The sequence below is a fragment of the Cynoglossus semilaevis genome, chromosome 8, assembly GCF_000523025.1.
Source record: "Cynoglossus semilaevis isolate Cse_v1.0 chromosome 8, Cse_v1.0, whole genome shotgun sequence".
Taxonomy (NCBI): domain Eukaryota; kingdom Metazoa; phylum Chordata; class Actinopteri; order Pleuronectiformes; family Cynoglossidae; genus Cynoglossus; species Cynoglossus semilaevis.
This window is the reverse complement of record NC_024314.1, coordinates 10,986,826-11,005,952: the sequence shown is the minus strand read 5'-3', so window position 1 is coordinate 11,005,952 and position 19,127 is coordinate 10,986,826. Positions and strand designations below refer to the sequence as shown.

The window sequence follows — 19,127 nt, the reverse complement described above, 5'->3', positions numbered from 1 at the left end:
CTAAAAAAAGAAAGAAAAATGAGCCACAGAACGAGCTTCGCTTTAACATGTGGATGTTCTACTTTTCAAAATCACGTCATTAAAATCTACTAATTATATTTGGTGTAAACATGTGGCCTATAATCTATTGTGTCTGTTCCTGTGGTCAGTTGTTCTACGTGGCACTAAATCCTCATCCCCTTCAGTTGCTGTTAGTTCTAGGGCAGGGTTATGTAAATGGGATCTGTGAAATGTATAGCTGTCTTTTGATGGACTTTGAACTCCATTCTTGGCTAATGCTCATATTCTTAGCTGTGCCCAGAGTCTTCTTTTTTCAATCCCGTGGCTCTCTAAGCTGTTTTTCTTGCTTTCGTCTTCTTTTTTCAATCCCATAGCTCTCTAAGCTGTTTTTCTTGCTTTCGCTGTCTCCAGTGTTGTTCCTGCAAACATGATGTTGTGACTTTTCCCCTCTCACTGTGTTAAGTCATTTTGAATAACGTCAGTGAGCGGTCGTGAAGAACACACGTGACCACTTTACTCTTCTCTTCCATTGACAGCTCCCCTCTCTTCCTTATCAGCCCTCTTTACAGTATATAAGTCCTCCTAGCTTCTCTTGCTGTCATCACCGGACCACTTCAGGATCACGTTCATGGTACAGTTAGGGCATAGAACTGTGAAACACACTTTTACCTGATAAGCACCTTCGTACAGTGCAGAGGAAATGGGTCTTATCTCACAGCTACACTCCATGACGTTTATCACATTTCCAGGTGACAGGAAGATCTGCAACACAGGCATCGCTTTATGAACTGGTAGGATGTAAGAACACGATTTATTATTTTTTTCACTGTTTATGCTCAAAGTATAATTTCAAGTACAGTGCAACATGAGCATTGCATTTCTGTGGAATAAATTGTCATAATAGGAATGGCTAAAAACCAGCTCCACGTTGTCTTGACTCCCCATCACAGGGCGACCTGTAGAGACCGATGTTCACCAGCTGACCCCTCTGTTATGAAACATCTTATTAAAATATAGGATGAGAGATGACACAGTTTGTCTCATCATGATGTATTGGACTTTGAAGACAGAACCAGGCCGTGGAGATGTTCATCGCCCTGATGCCTCGTACCAACGCGTGCATTGACTCTCCTCAGTGATGAGCAATGACAGAGTGAGTTAGGCCTAATGTCACATCAGTGTGGCAGTTAATGAGACCGGTGCAGTGACAGATGCACGAACAGACTGATGAAAGACGACAAAAATTACCTGCTACCTGCATCAATATGCCAGGATGATTTCTTGTCTGCCTTCAGCTCCCAGCACCTGTTCTTCCTTTAACTTCCCTCCCTGTCCACACAGGAGAAGATGAACGTGTCACCACGTCTCTCAGTGTTATTACTGCTCTAACATCCATGAAAGCAGTCAGGATGTTCCTCCTCTCTGTTGACGTGGCATGAAACCACGGCTGGCATCCGCAGCCCCATCTGACACATCACATTTACTCTCTGCTGCTGCATATATTTCGCCGCGGCGAGGAGTAAAGTTCAGTTTTCCTTTGGTACAAAGTATTTACTTCCCCACAAGAAGGAAGAAAATAAGTCTCACCTGTCTGCTGCACATTATTTACTCCATGTTTGGACGCTTTACACCAGCAAAGTGTGAAACTGCTGTACCAGAGAAGCAGCCGCAGACCTGTTTGACTGTGGTTAAATACATGATGTCCCAGGTTTGACAGAGGAAAAGGCGGTGGTTTGTTGCCTTTACCGTTGAAAAGTTTGAGTTTTTGAAAAAGAAAGTGCTTGAAAATTTGAAACTTTCCTTGAAGAGGAAATGTCTATGATTGAATGAAATCTGAACCCTTTGTGACTGATTAAAACTACTAAATTAATGTTATTCATTAGTCTTAATTGAGATGACTCCATTTACATGAATGTTAGCAAAACATTTAACAGTTGTATTAATTATTACAACTAATTATTTCTATAGATTATCTAAATGTTAGCTTCTGATAAAACATAAAAGCAAATTAATTTGCCTAATTAGAAATAAAATAATTAGCTAAATTTAGTTTCCCATAAAGGTTACTGTTAGCTAAAAGATAATAAGATACATTTTACTCTGTAAATGATAACAAATAGAGATAGAACGGGAACAGTCTATGTATATATATGTGTGTGTGTATCAATTTCACGATGTTTTAGCATTGAAGCTAAAAGCTAGGTTCTAAAAACTGGATGAGTTCAGATGAGTGGCTAATTATGTCACCTGCCTTGAGAAATAGTTAAAGGCGAAAGTAGTGAAGTGTAATTAAGTGACAAATGAGCCGTTTAATATCACACCTTCAAACAGTCTCCATTTAGTTTCTAATTCATTTGCCTATTGTTAGGTTTTAATCAACCTAAATATAATTTTGCCACAGATGAAAACATTCCCAGTCCTACTTTGCTGTGACTTTTACTGGATCTGTTTTATTTACATATGCTCCGTATATATTCTCTACTTTCCAGGAGGAAGGGAGGGAGGGAAGAGAGTTGGTCCGTACGTAGACATTTGATTCCGTAGCGTACCTTACACGTACACTAGGAGTGTGGTCTGTTGTAGGGATCCTGAAAACCAGCAGCCAAAAAAGTACTTAAATGAGGGCAACACCTTATGGTGGAGTGGTTCGTCTTCCTGCCTTCCTACGTTTGAATGTTCGATCCTGTTTGATCCCCTTTGACTTTTGTTTTTTAATGGACCTGCTTTTGAGAACTGGTGTTATGGACTCCTCCTCATCCAAACCTTTTGTCCTGTGACCTGGACTCAGACCCAATCACAATGTTGGACACAAAGACTGTCCGTCACATTTTAGGAAATAAGAAATGTTCGTGAAACCAGTCGTTCCTGCAGAAACAAGCTGTGAACAACACTGCCATCTGTTACCAGCAGTTAGCAGCTGATACTGAACATATTATATGGTGTTTACAAATTAATTTCTTAGATAAAAACAAACATTTAACCTCTGATATTTATGTCTCACATAACTATAATACATAAAGCTAATATCTGTCTCTCTGCCCCAGAACATGAGTCAAACACTTTAAATTTCCTCAGCGCTAATGGAAAAACACTAAATGTTTTCATAATAATTTTGTTAATGTCAGATGTAAACTATAATGATAATTACTTCACTAAGGAGGTGGTCTTTGGGTTTCTACAGGATGCCAAGTTTGTGGAGGAGAGGAGGAAGCAGCTGCAGGGCTACCTTCGCATGGTGATGAACAAAGTGATCCAGGCGTTGCCAGAGTTCACCACACGGCCCAGCAAAGAGACCCTGCTGTCTCTGCTGCCCTTCTGCCTGTAAGTGGACACACACTGGCCTGCTCAGTTCATGTAGTCAATACAAAGGCCATTGGGTTTTAGGCTCTGGTGATGCAGATGTCTTCAGGGGTCTTCTCCAGAAACACACTTTTTTTTCTTGTTCACATCAGTGGCAGCATGTCACACTGTCAAACTGGAGCATAGTCTCTGTTCAGAGATATCATTGGAGTCAAACAGTCATTGGACCATGACGATGAAGACGACAACAGACAGCGATTTCTCCAGAACTTCATTCTTTACCTGAGCTTGAAGCTTCTGTACAACCATCTGGTGTTCCTTAAAGCAGTATTTTTGCCATTGATCTTACGTCATGAATTACTATATATATGTATCCACCAAAGCTTCTGTACAACCATCTGGTGTTCATGAATTACTATATATATGTATCCACTCATGGTGGAAACTGTTGGAGAGGTAGTCCACTTAGTCTCAATTATCCAGGATCATAGCGTTACCATGGCAACACATCAGCATGTGGCAGCTGGTCTTTTCCCAGATCCTCCAGAGAGAACGTTACTCTGACGTTCTCCCTTTGTGAATTAAACGGTTCCACAATCAGTTTCAACCATGAATCACATTCTCCAGCTACATGAGTGTGTGAGTGTGTGCGGTATATACAGTACACTACACCATGACACATAGTGGGTCAGAGTGACTCCCTTTCTCTGTATTAGCTTTATTTAACTGTAGCAGTTTATTTTTTAGGACTTTGTTTCAACAGTTCTGGTGCAGTTCTACAGTACAGAGTTCTAGTAGTTTTTAAGGCAGAACAGAAATCAGGGAAAAAAGCATTTTAAAGACAAAGACTGAAAAGTTTTTTTTACCAGAATAGGACAGATTTACCCTTTCATTCTCATTACCAACTGATCAGTTCATATCTTCTGTTATTGTGACTCTAAAAATACAACAGAACAAAACACTGTGAAACCCATGCTCTCTGTCCTCACACAATCTCTGGTTGTGTGATGTAACGTTTAAAAAGGAGAATTTAGGGGGAAACAGAACTTTACTGTGTCCCAGTGTTCTGACAAAAGTGGTGAAGGCTGTAGTGGAGATGGGCTTTTTGATGAGACTCTCATTTGTACTCTGGGTGGTTTGAAATTTTGATAGCACAAATTTTTTTTGTATTAAAAAATAAGGTCGTACAAAATAATTAGGCCCCCCACTGAGTACAATCGGAAAAATTTCCATACATCACCAGCAGCAGAAGTCAGTGTAAATTGATGGCTGAGTCTTCAGAGTCCAGTGGAATGAAAGGACCAGAGCTGTGGGCCTGTCCAAACCTCTGAAGCCCCGACTGCTCATTATTTAGTCTGTCCTGTGAGCTTTAATGATCACATCTCTCTTCTACTCATGTCTCCCTGCTGAAATAGAAAACCATTCTACTGCATGTCTGTGAATGGCGTGAAATATTACACTGTCAGCGCAGCAAAAGTCCGTCCACTTCACTTTCTGCTCCGCTTCACATCACTATTCAGAGTTTTTAATAAACCCTCGTATACGTTTCAGGGTCAGGTAATGGGCCCGAGGCAAATGCCCTTGAAATATTGGAAATAGCCCTTGAAATAGCCGTGGTGGGGGCTTTTATTCCCCTCCTGTAAAATATAGTTAACCTTTGCTATACCTGAGTGCAAAATGTCCAACAAGGCTTCCATAGCACACACTGCTGCCATGACTCTGACTACAGAGGTCATGGTTTTCACCAGTGCTGGGTAATTAGGTGCCAGACTTGTAAAAGGGTTGTAGATGGAAAGATTGACATAGTCTAGCTCAAAGAAAGGGAAAGGTAATTGTAGAAATATTTGTGTAAAAATAATATACTACCCAGAAGTGTGTAAACATAAGTAGCACTTTAGTATTATGTTTAATATTTAGATACATCTCTATGACCTGATTTCATTTACATTCCTTTTGATAGCCATCCAACTGCTTAACTATAGAACGGTTCGTATTTAAATACAATTGATACATACGTTTGCTTAAAGAACACCAAAATCGTACTGCTAGTTTTGGAAACGTTAGCCAAACGCTAATTTTCTTTGCTGAAGAAATGGTGAAATACATTTAAAAACAGATTTCTAAAATATAAATACTATGAAAACCATATAATATCGGTTAACGTCCATTAATTTGTTGGGCAGTAAAGCAGCATAAATAGACTAAAATTCCTTCCTAAAAACAGATTAGTTTGAGCATTTAGTGGCACCACTTCTAAGATATGACATTACGATGTTTTGCTTTATTTCTATTGTACTATATGGACGCACCTGCTTTGCTAAATATTCCCAGTATTAAATCCATGGGTGTGATGTATTTGCATCTCCCTTCTGTGTATTCATCAAGTCTCCATTTGCTTTAATGATGTTTTTATGATCATCTGTAAACAGACCATTATCACCTGGACCTCCATGATTCCATCAGATGTTGTTGTTGTCGTTGTTGTCGTTGTTGTTGTCTTGTCAATGTTGGCAGCAGAATTGCGACACGGCGGCGAAGCCTTGATATGAGAGAGAGGAGAGTTTAATGTTAGGTGACAGATGTGCAGACGCTCTGAGAGAATTAGAAACCATTAAAGAGAGAAATTGACATGACACTGAATGGGGAGAAACTGAAGGGAGGAGGAGAATAAGGAGCAGGAGGCCGAGGAGGACAGCAGATGATGGAGTGGCTGTGGAGTTTTAGGAGGAATTACAGGCCCAAGCCATTTGCATAATGATGCTGTTTCTTTTTTTTTTTCTCTTTTCAAATCCTTCCAAAACAGTGTCTGGCCGCTGGTAGACTTCAGAACCAGTCAGGTTGATGTGGTGTTGACATGCTGTTACTTGAACACGTTCCCATTGCTTTGATTCAGCTTAGCAGCAGTTTTGGTGGAGGAAAAAAGCAGGCAGAATGTGTTGCTGTTTGATCACAGGGATGTTTTTCTGTAGATGAGATTTAAAAGAAAAAAGATAAAAATAAATAAATGTGTGTGACATCTGATGCTTTCAGAAGATCAGATGGTGTTCCCAGTCAAAGGGTGTACAGTGGAGGAACTCAGTCAGTCGAGTCAGCGTAACATGCTCTGGTATGTGGAAAATGTTTGAAGAAAAAACAAAAATTAACATAAGAGGTTTATAACAAAAATAATAGTTGTTATTATTTTTTTATAAAAAATACAAGTATTTTTATTCCAAAAAACATATTTGGTTTATGCAATACAATATTGTGTTTCACATTTGTATTATTTTTGTTAAAATATGAATCAAATAATTATTTATAATAATTATAATGGTTTTATATTTTTTAATATATCTGTTAATAAAATGGTTATTGGTTTATAAAGTATTATTATTGTTATTATTATTCTATTCCATTCAGTCCAGTTCAAATCATGAGATAAGCACTTGCTGCGAGCATTTAAAAAAAATCAATAAGTCTAATTATTTGAGCACATTAAGCTGTTTTTCTTCTCCCAGTTTGATATAAATAAGTGAGATGGCTGCTCTCTTAGCTCTGCGTGCTGCCCCCAATTTACACTGATTTTCACTGATTTTCCTCCCAGTGGCTTCACTGTGTGGTCCAACTGAAAATGATGATTGAATTTGTTTGGTGCTGTGGAGATGTGGGAATAAGTGGCACAGGAGGAGCAGCTGCTAAATGCTGGGTTTTACGCACGTTGTTTCAGGCACTTTTAGGATCTTTGGAAATCTTTTCCAAACTTTACAGCTCATATCAGCTTTATTATACGCTAATACGCTGTTTCTGCCATAGTCATGGTCCTTGGGCTGCTGGTTTGAAGCTACATTTTTGTTTTTACATACTGTACTTTTGGCATAGTTTAAGTTTATTTGTGGGACTATTTTTGTACATATCTGTTGGTTAGCTATGCTATCGTGACTAGGTTAGTGTCTAGATTTGGATATTAAGTTGATATAAATACAATGGAATTGTTTATTTCAGAACTTCACTATATGTAGTAAACAGAGGGTTTTTCTGTGTATACGTACACTTAGCAATAGTTTGATGAAATCACACCACCGTCAGTCAGACCGTTAAAACTACAGCTGTATTTATTTTTAGCACCTGTTGCTATCAGACATCTAACATCTAACATCAACCACCAACCTGTTCACTAAGCCCAGAGAGTCTTCAGAAAGCAGGGTTAATAGGAGACAGGGGGAAGCAGGACATGATTTAGGAGCCGCTCCCCGCCTCCTTACTCCCTTTTTCTTCTTTTCCCCTAATTGAAAATCCCTTTTGCCAGAGAAACACTTGATCTTCCAGCTTCAGTGGGAGCAGCGTTGGGAGGTCAATGTTTCAGGGCAGAGGTGTTTGATTGTAAAGCAGAGGGAAACACAAGGTGCTTCAAGAAGAAAGTATTTAACTCCAGGCATTTGCTCTCACCCTGCTTTTTCATTTCCGGCCTCGGACAAGTGTTTCTCCTTCATCTCCCTCATCCTCATGGTTATCAGATCACAGTCGGGGGGCGGGGGAGGAGGAGAAGGAGGAGAGGGACGAGAGGGGGTTCATGTTGTGAGAAAGACTGTCGTCAGGGTAACTGGGGCAATGATGTCATCGAGTGGCCGAGAGTATTTCCTTTACGGCAATGAGGCGCCCTGAGAGTCAGAGCTGAGCTGAGAAATTAATTAACATTAAATGTGGCAAATAATTGATGGTGTTTAATAAAGGGCTGAAGATAATCAGGAGCTTTAATGGCGGAAAATGTAAAGATAAGAGAAGACGTTTAAAATAACAGAAAGTTTGTTAGAATATGATGTAACAAATATTACAAAAAATGTCTAAATCTGTTTCTTTCTAAGGATTAAAAGGCTGTAAACGTTTTACACCACTGTGATTGGTCCACAGCCCAAGGTGAACTACATCTGTGGCCCCGTCACAAATATGTACTGTACCCTGAAAGGCATCAGCCATTAGACCATCACTGTGTTAAATCTGCTGTTGGCTGAAATGTGCCGTGCTCTGGCCCAGATCTAGCAGACAGTAGTGGACCCCCAAAGTTCCAGTGTAGTATTTAACATGTTGGCCCACAGTTATATCTGAAAAGAGTCTTTAAAAGTTCAGGAAAATGTAACAAATTAGGTTCAGTGAAACATCTTTTACACAGAAAACTGTTAAATATAAATGCAAAGCAGAGCTCTTCAAGTTTGGCGACTGTGGCTTCACAGTTACAAGCATGCTGTAATGCCCAGTTTTTATTAACAGTCCACGGTTTGTAAACAAGGCAACAATAAGCACCCACTGATCTTCCACTGTCCTTCTCTGTCTGTGTTTCCTTCTTCTTTAGTGACACACCACAGGCCAACGAAAATGTGTCCAAAACGCCACGGTCCAAGAACTCATCCCGATTTCCCAGACTGGGCCGCAGCCGCAACCAGGAAGCCAGACCAGAACCTCAGAGCGGAGACCTTTGAAAACTCCAGAGATGACAAAAAAGTTTAAAGTCTGTAACCGTAAAGGCAGAAAAGGACAGTCTCCCAGAATCCTCTTTGGATTCACAGTGTGTGTCTGAGTGAGGACTGAACCAACACCTGATGGACCTTTACAGCCTTTAGTCCAGCAGGAGGCAGTGAGCGTGTTCAAGGTCTGTTCTTCTGGAGGAGAATGTGATGGTGTTTCTGTGCATTGGCTGACTGAGTGTGGGATAAATGACTCCCCCCAGGCTTCCTTTCAGTGGACCCAATTATACAGAACCTCTTACCTCACAGAGACACTGAAAGGCTCTATAAGCTGCACACGGACAGACCTGGACCACTGTCTGTACTTAACTCAAACTGAAACCACGGGGAAGACAGTTTTTCTCTCTCCTCTCTGTCCAGTTTTTCTAGTCAAAGTCTGATCACAGTCTCAGTGCCTGCAGTGTTTTGTCGCTGCATCTTCTGCTATGGCTGAAAGGAGTGAGAAACTTAGTGTTTTTTATCATTGTATTTTTTTTTATTATTATTATTGTTGGGCTCATGTGAGATGATTTGTGCCATTATTTTTTTATACACAAGTTGATTTAAAAGTACAAGGACTTCTCATTTTTCATTATATGTGTGTGTGTATGTATATATACATACACACATATATATATATATATATATATATATATATATAATAGCTGCAGCTCCTGAAAAGCAGATATTGTCAGACAAATGTAGTATAATATTTAAAATTCCACCTTTAATGACTTCTTGTGACCTAGAGCCTGGGTGGATACTGTTAAAGTAGAAGGAGAAACAGACTGAAACAAATGGAAGGCTTCAGACTCTGCCTGTATTCAGGATGTCAAACAGACTTAACCACAAACTTCCATTCACTGAATTTCCCCAAAACCAAAGCCACAGAAGTCACAGCAGCAACATTAGATCTACCCCTCCCCGCCCCCCCCAAGCTAAACCAGAAGAACAGCTCAAAATAAAGAGTCCATTTCTACACACAGTCTGACTGGACAGAGGCTCAGACCGCACACCGTCACAGACCTGAAACAATCTGAAAATTCAAACTTGTCGACAACAGTTAAAACAATATCCAGCACCAGTCTGGGTGACGAAATAATCCCTGACCCCGGGGCAGAAGAAGCTGTGGTTTATGAATCCCAAAAGTAAAAACCAACATATGATGTAAAAAACTAACTGGGTGTAATCACAGCTGTTGGTGGGAGACCAGGGGCTAACCCCAGCTAATGCTAAAATGAGCTAAAATCATTGTTTTGAGAAACAAACCAGTAAATACAAACCTGTTTTTACACCTAGTTACACCAAGGGAGGCACGACCTCCACAGGTGGCTTTACCTCTTCTTCATCTCCAGGCATCAGGTGTGAGAAACTGTGGAGACTTGAAGCCTCAATCACCACAAAACTTAAAATATTCCATCTCTGTCTCCTGTGTTTAGTGTCAAATTTACAGCTGCATTTGCATTGCCTTAGTTGTGCAGGAAGTTACTCTCTGTTACCAGTGGTAATGAAGAGAATTAGCTGGAAACTTGTCAAACTTGCCAACAGTGAAACCAGTCTGAGAGCCTACACTCTGATTGGCCAGCCGGTGTTATGGGGTGATTGGTCAGTTTTGCATAATTTCTTGATAGAAAATGTAAACATTCCAGCCTTTAACCTGAAAAACCAAGGCCAAATTCTGATGAACTTACATCATGTAGTGTTTTAACTTAAAACGCAGTATGGCCAATAGAGTGAGTTTGTAAAACCTGTTCTGGTGAGACTGAGCCTCAGTACATGGAGATGTTCACTACAGTCTGGATATCTGTTCAACTTAACATGTCTGAGCTGGTCTTAAACGCAACAAACATTTTGCTGCAAATGTATGTTTTTAATGATGACTTGAAGAGAAGCTGCTGTTTGGCCAATGAGTGTCTAGTGTGTACTTCAGAAGCTCATGCATATATATGATATATTGTAGTATGTATTCCCCCTAGTGGTTGAAGACTATGCTCACTCATGGAACAATCGTTCTAGAAGGTCTTAGAAAACTTGAATTAAATGGTTGAGTTGTGAAAATGATAAACGCTGTTCTCTGCCAATGAATGAACTAGGTTTTACAGACTGCAAACCTAAAGAAGAAAGATCAGGAAGTTCCTACAAAGACAGTGTCAAATAAATGTGTTGTTTGTTTGTTTTTTGTTTGTTTGTTTTTTTCAACTTTACTGAGATGAGTTTTGTGGCTATTATTTGTCTCTGGGTTGTGGCCTACAGAGCAGGATTGGTAGTTTAGCCCAGATCATGGGGTGTGTTACAGCAGGGGTCTCCAACACGTTGCTTGCAAGCTACCAGTAGCTCACCACCCCTTTCTAAGTAGCTCGCCAGAGGGCTAATGAATCTCCAGTCAAGGGTTTCTGTAAGTCACTCCACGTCACACTCATTAACGTTTTGGGCAGGAATATTTTAATATATGTAGTTGCTCTTTTCAGCCAATGGAGGGCAGACATACGATTTGTTCTCTACTGGCTGAAATTAGCAACTGCACTCGTTTTGATAGACGAGAGAACCATTTTTTAAAAAAAGTAACCAAATGTAACTTAAATGATGATGATTAGCACTTCAGTTGACTGTGTCTGTGGACGTTGCTGGTCTGGGTTATAGAAGTTATCTGGATAGAAATCGAGTGTGGACCAGGGAGCAGCTGAAGTGTTCTCCTGCCTCAATATCTGCACTGTGTTTATTTCTGTCCTTGCCTGAGTCAGCAGGCAGCCCTTATCTATCAGTGTCGCACCAAAGAAGAAGAGGGACCAACTGTAAACTCGAGTGTGTGGTTGTGTGTGTCACTGCCATTATGCAACCTGGCTGCAATAATAAGCTTTTTATGTGTGACTACGTGCCATTGAACATTAATGCATCCATGCATGTGCTAGGAACATACAGTGGAGTGTTGATGAGGTAATTTAAATGCAGTGGAGGGTATATAAAGAGAGGCGCGCGTGTGTGCGTGAATGAACAGGTTGATTCAGTTGTTAATAAAGTTCTCTCTTGTATGCTTTATCTCATGCGCATGCGTATGATAGAAAAAACGCTGGAATACACAATCACGTATCCAAGCCGTTAAAATCAGTACACCCTTGGAAAGCGTAAGTACATTTCGTGTATAAGTTGTACGTTTCATTAATTCTAACTGTTAATACGGCAAATGTTGTATATACAAACTTCTAGAATGCCGTTCACTCGCGTGTTTAACAGTCGGAGGTAAATTGACATCATCATTGACAAATCCACGAATGTACTTTGATTTAACGATTTTCGCTAACGTGTAGTCCCTGTGTGGCATGTACGCACACATGTAAAGATAGCTTTAAAAAAAACCCTGTAAATTAATCAAGATTGAGGCGGTTTTTTCCTGTGATAAAATCACCCAATTGCGCATGCTCCTACAAACTTTAAATTCAGCATACGTCTGAGTGATAGTAATCTATATTAAATGTATTACATAAATGAGCTAAGTGAAAATACTTGCAGAGTAAGTCAATCTATGAGAGTGAGTACTCGGCACACATACAGTAATACACATTGACCCTCCAGTGCAAATACTCATCCACAATTTTTACATTTTTATATGTAGGTCAGCAATGGAAAAGTGGGAAATAATCTGGAGTCACCTCTCCACTGGAGTTTATCCACCAGAGCCGACCTAAGGACACAGACAGGGTCTCAAGGGATTTGCTAGAGGAACTATTTCTTCATGTGAATATTTAACACTGTAGGCTTTTCTTCTCTTGCACTCTCTCTCCCTCTGCCTTTGTACAGGGACAAACTGCAGGAGTGGAGACAACCGACACCCTGACTGTCTGTGGACCAGGAAACTTCTTTAAAGGATGTGGCCACGTGGTTTCTGTACATTGTTCATCCAAGGCAAACGTCTTAATTGTATGTATTGAACGGTTCTGAACTGAAATGTAAGGGTTTTTTTTTTAGTTTTTATTTCTATTTATGTCACACAAAATGGATAATTGACCTTTAATCATCTTTAACATTAATTACTATGAAAACCAAGTGTTACAAACAACAGAAGTTTAAAAAAAAAGTATACTTTTTTGTACATCATAATGTTGTGTAGCTCAGTCAAAAAAGTTGTTGTATATACAGTACTATGGCCAAAAAAAAGTAAAAAACTGAAATTGTAACACAAGACAAGTTGGAGTTCCTCTCACTGCCTCTGATGATAAAGAGGAACATTTTCAGCCACAGGCTCAGCTCCAGGTGCACAGCCAAAAACTACAGAAGTTCCTTTGTGTCTGAACAGTACCAGAACTGTCCCCAAACCCCGACCAGGGAACTGATGTGTGATTTTCTGCTCAATATCTGTCGCAGGGTTATACATTTCTTCACAATACTTCACATGTTGTCACAATACATTTTTAAACAGGTTATTTCAATATTTAGTGTGATTTAAAGCCTTTGGTTAAATAGCCTGTAGTGCGTATTAAAAATTTGGTATCGATATATAATGGGCCAGTAAAAAGCCCAGTGGGCCATTTCCAGCCTGCCGGCCATAGTTTTGAATAATACCAGACCTGTCTTTGGTTGACTAATGCTCATGATGGTACTTCAGCATCAAGAGAGGAAGTTTGGGAATGAAACCTAGATTTCCAACCCACAGATTAGATGGACACAAAGATTCTGGTCCTTGTCCTGGAAGTCTTCTCTGGGACAAGGACTGTGTCCTGGATAAAGACTGTCCTCATGTCAGCCCCAGTCAACATTTGACTCCATTATCCATGTATCATATCATATCCTCTTCTTTGTCCTTTGCTTTGTTCTCCTCTGTGAATGTATGGATGTTCTTCTATAGGCTTACTGTGACAACAAAACAGCCTGGGTTTTTACCTTTCCGTGGAAAACATCAAGGAGACAGGAGCTGTGGTTTAAACAAGGTCAGTGTATAAGCAGAGCCCCTATCAGTACACACATACACACACACACACACACACACACACAAACCCCTGGCTTGGCATCAGGACATATGTTGGCTGTGGTGATAAGGAGCGGTGTGGAGCACCAACAGGTCCTTCAGGAAGCTGCTCTCTAATGGAAAAACCCAAGATTAGCATGTGCTTAGTGTGGAGAAGCAGCAGCAGATGTTCTTCAGAGACTGAAGAACCTCTGTCAGATCTGCTTATGTTCACAACACACATTAGTGTCTGATCACAGACTGTGAAAGCAACTTGGCCAGGATGTTTTTACCCATGTCATACAAATGGAAAACAAACTATTTGTAACCAACTAGCTTCTTCTGAACTAATTAAAGTGCTGGATTTAACTGCAGTTTAGCTGCTATTTTTTTTTATCTTGAAAATTACAGTTTGGTCTTCCCACCTGGTCCTGTATAAATCCTATATCTCTATACATGACCCAGAGCTCTTCTTTGTCTTCCCCCTTCACTTTGACTTTGTTTGTTGTACCTGCAGGCTCCCTCCTCTCTCCGTCTTCACAACCCATCAGATGCTGAAGTGTTCTCTGCTCCTCTCTGCTCTGCCCTGACTCTCACAGCTATCACAGCCTTTCACCATAACCCATGGTGCTGGTTTCATCTTCTGGAAGCTTGATCTGAACACCTGCAAGTGCTGCTGGAACCACAGCAGGGGAGGGAGTGCGAGGTGAGGGCTGGTGAGAGGTAGTGAGGGTGAGGGTATGACATCACTGACAATGAAGGCTGATGAAAAAAGCCAAAATTAAACAAGAAAAAACAAATGTAAAGACCACTAAAAGTTAAATTAGTGTAGTGTTATAAAAAGGTTAGTATCAAAAGTAGCTCCTGATTAGCATGGCAATGGTATAAAATGGCTTTAGAGAAATTACAGCTAAATACAACGTATCAAGGTGTTGCACATGAAGCTTGTCTTCCATCCTTCCTGACAATCTTTTATTTTTTTAAAGACTGAAACATTGTCTGTGGTTTGCTCTGAGACAGAAACCACTGACCCTCAACACTGATCCCTGTTATTACCTCTGTTCTTCCTTCTTCTCTCGACACATAGCCAGGGACCATGAAAAGAAAGAGTATATTTAGGTATGTATATACAGTACTCGGTTTCAGTTTTTGAACTTTTCTGTTCATCGACGGCCTTTAGGAATGAATTCAGTTTGAAAACTGAAACAGTTTTCCCATAGGAATCAATGTAAAATGGATGAATCCGTTCCTGAACCCCAAATGATACTTATTCAAACGTTTTCTACCTTTATTTTGTGTAGTTAACACACAATACCAACGAAAATAATTCGATCTAACAAAAAAGATAGACACAACTGACTAAAGAATAAAGCTATATATATGAATGTCAAATTCATTCGTCCTTAACTGAGCTGAGGAGTTGTGATTGCGCCATGTTCGCTTTGCTTTCTCACTAATTGTTGTCTCCCATATACTGTCGCTGGCCAACGATCATTGATCCAAATCAGTAGAAACTTCTCCACTTCTAACGTCTTTGATCTTTGCTTGATGATCACAGTCACTCCTTTGGCAACCTTAGCTTCTGTTATTACTTCCTTGTTCCTAATGATGGTACAAATTGACAACTTTGCTAAGCCGTACTGAACAGCCAGATCTAAAACACGAGCACCATTCTCATGCTTTCGTATAATTTTTGTTCACTTCTGTTGTTTTTCAATTTTTCTGTTCGTGAAGCAAAGTGTTTGAAAAGGAAGGTGTTCAACAACCTGGGTGTGTGTGTTGACTTTCCATATTTTTCAAATTCATTGCTGACTTTTCTGTACTGCTGTTGTTGAGAGTACGCTGCAACCAGAGATTTTTATTTAGTCAACACAGGTTTGACAAACAGGAGTAAAGCCTCAATAAGAAAAGTCAAGAACACAGAAAACCACAAACCACAGATATCAATATCTTTTTGCCAATTTTCAGTAAAAACTGGTTCAAGGTTGGTTTCTATTAAACACACTTGGCAACCTTGAGAAGATGAGGAAGGTAAAAGGGAGTAAAAGAACACAAAGAAACGGTAGAAAAAGAGAAGAGTGGGCAGAAAAAAAGAGTGAAAATTGAGATCAGGAGCGTGGACGAGGAGACACCACACACCTTCCCTCCTCACTGGGAAATAGATCACAGGGAGGTGTTGAAATCTGAAGTTTTGCAGTTTAACACGTCGTGGCTGATCCATCATGTGTGCGTTGAAGGATGATCACTGTCATTTCTTCTCTGCAGGGGACACAGGTCGGTCCATGGTGTAGAGGGAGGATGAGCGATGGAGGCGTCAAAGGTGAGAAACATGAAGGTGCGGTTCCTCCTCTCCACCATCACACACTCACTGACACCAGGGAACACGTTCCAGCATCCACCTGAGGCCTTTCCTGAACCTTTAAATGTCCTTTTCTGTAAAGTGCTGCTGTTAAAGGACGTCACTCAGGTGTGAAGAATGACACGCTTTGATGGCACTCAGTGGAAGAACTCGCACTGTTAGTCTTCTACAAGCAGACCTGACACAGAGATCAGTTCATGTCTGCGGCTCAGAGTAACTGGGATTATTTAAGGCCAAAGAACCGCAGGGAAATGAGTCAAAATGAAATGGGTTTGGATGACAGTAAAAATGGCAGTGTCTCTTCACAGGTTTGATCTTAGTTTTATATCTGCCACTTTTAAACATTCTCAATGACTTATTGATGAGTCATTTTATTATTACTTAATATTTCATTTTGTTATGGCAATAGGGAACAGTCTAACGAGTGACCCAGGGTGATATTTTACTTTGTTTATACACATGTAACTCAGCATGAGAATCCAAATCAATTGTTCAGTGGTAAAAAAAAAAAGATTCTAAAAAATAAAAACAATAAATGTCGGTCTATTTACCTCCTGTTATGATCCCAGAGTCCAGTATAAAGACTCAGAAAGCGTTTTTTGTTCATGCAGGCAACTTGGAGGATAATTAGCAGCACATGAAAGAAAACAGATTGAATCATTAGTTCCAAAAAAGAAAAACATTTGGAGTGATCTTACGTCTGACTAAATTGGCATAAAATTTAGTCAAAAGTTCTGAAATGGGCTGCAGAAGAAGAAGCAGGTCAGGAGTTACCTGACCTGAGGTTTCAGATCACGATCCAAAGGTTTAGCACCTGCAGCATGTTCACGAGCCACTGTGACCGAATTGTTACTGACTGTTAGCGTCTTGGTACAGGGTGTGTGTTTTCGCACTGGCAGCAGCGTGCACCTAGGTGACAGACGTTCCTCTGAGGAGAACAGTGTGGCAGAACTTTCGTACCCACTGAGTCATGAGAGGAATCCTTGTGATTTAGCACCGTGAAAGACGACATGCTAAGCTGCTAAACATCGCACTCTGTGTTCTGTTCTGAAGCTTTGCTGCTCGCCTACACCAGGCTTCCCTCACATGCTGCAAGTGTTGATCCGCTGATAGAAGTGTGTGTGTCTGTGTGTGTGTTTGTTCATCGGGTTGTTTTTTTTTTTGCACCATCTTTTATGCAATTTAATTGTCTGTGCAGGATTGTCCACTCTGTTGGGAATTTCAATATTGTTTTCTCATGTGCAAAGATGGTATGTATGTACAGTATCTGTGTGTGTGTGTTTGTTGAACACAGTGGTGACATCACACCATCTCAGGTCAGTCTGGCTGATTGCCTTGTTTTCACAGGTTATCCCCACATTTGCTACTATTTCCATCGAGTGTGATCACAGCTGACAGAAACAGTTCTCTTCTGTTAGAGCTCCACCATGTGAAGGAACACATTTTGACAACTTAACAATGTTTTAATTGTGAAACTTTTATCCTAAATGTGACTTCTCCAGCACACCGAACTTTTCATAACCCAGAAAAATTATAATGCACAACATGGGGTCAGAAAAGCTCAATGGGGCTTGCATTACCTTGTTGTCTCCGACTAATGTTTGGTAACAGTGACATTAGCAATTAGCATTAAATAATTAGCTTTTAGCCGTGTATACAGTGGTGTGTGTAACGTGTTTTCCATGCAGTTGTCTTTTATTAGTAAGACATTACTGGATGTAGAGCCGTCAAAATCATCAATACAATGAATATAGATCAATATAAACACTGAAATATGAAAATAGATAAAAACCCAAATATTTCACATCTGAAGAACTGTTAAACATGAGTAAAAATAGTTTTGCTTAAAAAGTAACCAGATTTGTGGTAGTGTTTAATGATGCTTGCTTTCCTGTGTGAACTAAACCCCCCTTAATATGGTATGAGGCTGATCAGATGTTAATGTGTGAATGATGGCATTTACTTTGTGTGTCTGTGTGAGCGAGAGACAGAGACGCTCCCAGCCACGTCCTCAGAGACCGGGGTGTGTTGACAGTGCATTTAAGGAGCTTTTAACTCAATATACTCTTCAAACCCCATGGCAACAAAGCCTTTTATATTCCTCTGCATATTGCCATGGCAACACTGATGTTCATTAAATTTCAGTCTCTTTGAAGATATTACAACAAAATGAAAGGAAAAAAAGATTGGAGCAATTGAGCAGACGTCAGGTTACTGGAGACAGAAGTTTCAGAGATGCTTATTTATCTGCACAGAACCACAAAATGCACAAGAGCTGCAGAGATGACGTGGTCAAAGCAGCTAAAAGGCTAACTATTGAGTTCCTCTGGGTTAGATACATTTCTCTGGCTCTCTTCTCTTACTGTGTGTGTGTTGGTGTTCTTATGTGTGGGACCTATTTAGCACCATTTCTGGTTTTGTAACGGTTTAAGGTTTAGGAATAGACAGTAACTGGAAGTGATCAGAGTACAGGCTGATACTTCTATTATTTAGAAATGTGTTGCCTTGTGAAACCAGCTGCCATTAAACATAAGAGAGACGTCTCCACTTCCTGTTTTGAAGCCACATTTGAAAACACTTTTATTTTCTGTTGCCATAAACACCGTGTGAGTGGATTTTATTGTTTTTTTAACAAGTGTTATTTAATACTAATAACTGATAATTATTTTATTCCTTTTTAGCCCTCACCTGTTGTTTTATTCCCTGTATTTACGGTTGTTTTTATGTCCTATTTTTACTGCACAGACCTGTGGTTCAACTTTGCTGTTTGTTTTTAAATGTGCTCCTTAAACAAATTGGGACTTGGACTTTGACTGTCTTACCAATGTGTCAGTGTTTGTGTCGTTTCAGGTAGATGCTTCGAGCTGATTGGTCATCTAGTTCTAGTTCTAGTTCTAGAGAGCTACTTCAAGGGCACCTAGTAATATGAAGAGCTACACAGACTTCCTGAACAATAATAATCAGTTCTGGGACATACCATAGTAGACACTCTTCTTACCATCATCATTGAACCCAACTCAGTGGAAAATCAGTGGAACTGATTCAAAAAGCA

The 19,127-nt window shown here is 40.0% G+C and overlaps 1 protein-coding gene and 1 long non-coding RNA gene across 5 annotated transcripts in view; one reads left to right on the top strand and one right to left on the bottom strand.

Moving 5' to 3' along the window:
• Nucleotides 1-18,882, top strand: part of snx29 (sorting nexin 29) — an 87,437-nt gene extending 68,555 nt beyond the window's left edge. Inside the window, exons 20-25 of one of the 4 annotated variants that reach the window (XR_003050320.1) lie at nt 3,182-3,321; nt 8,627-11,899; nt 12,573-12,692; nt 13,618-13,699; nt 14,234-14,422; nt 15,982-18,882. Coding sequence is in view for 1 of the 4 variants with exons in the window: in XM_008314756.3 (XP_008312978.1) it covers nt 3,182-3,321; nt 8,627-8,753 (267 nt within the window). In the remaining 3 variants the exon portion in view is untranslated. Of the gene's footprint in view, nt 1-3,181; nt 3,322-8,626; nt 11,900-12,387; nt 12,693-13,617; nt 13,700-14,233 lie in introns of those variants that run through there. The other 3 variants (XR_003050321.1, XR_003050319.1, XM_008314756.3) reach the window with 3 other exon arrangements.
• LOC107988818 (uncharacterized) lies at nt 13,718-14,854 on the bottom strand. The gene is made up of 3 exons (XR_001760315.2): nt 14,773-14,854; nt 14,228-14,478; nt 13,718-13,850 (listed from the first exon to the last, which is right to left on the bottom strand). It is a non-coding gene; the product is annotated as an uncharacterized LOC107988818 (long non-coding RNA).
• Nucleotides 18,883-19,127: the final 245 nt, after the last annotated feature.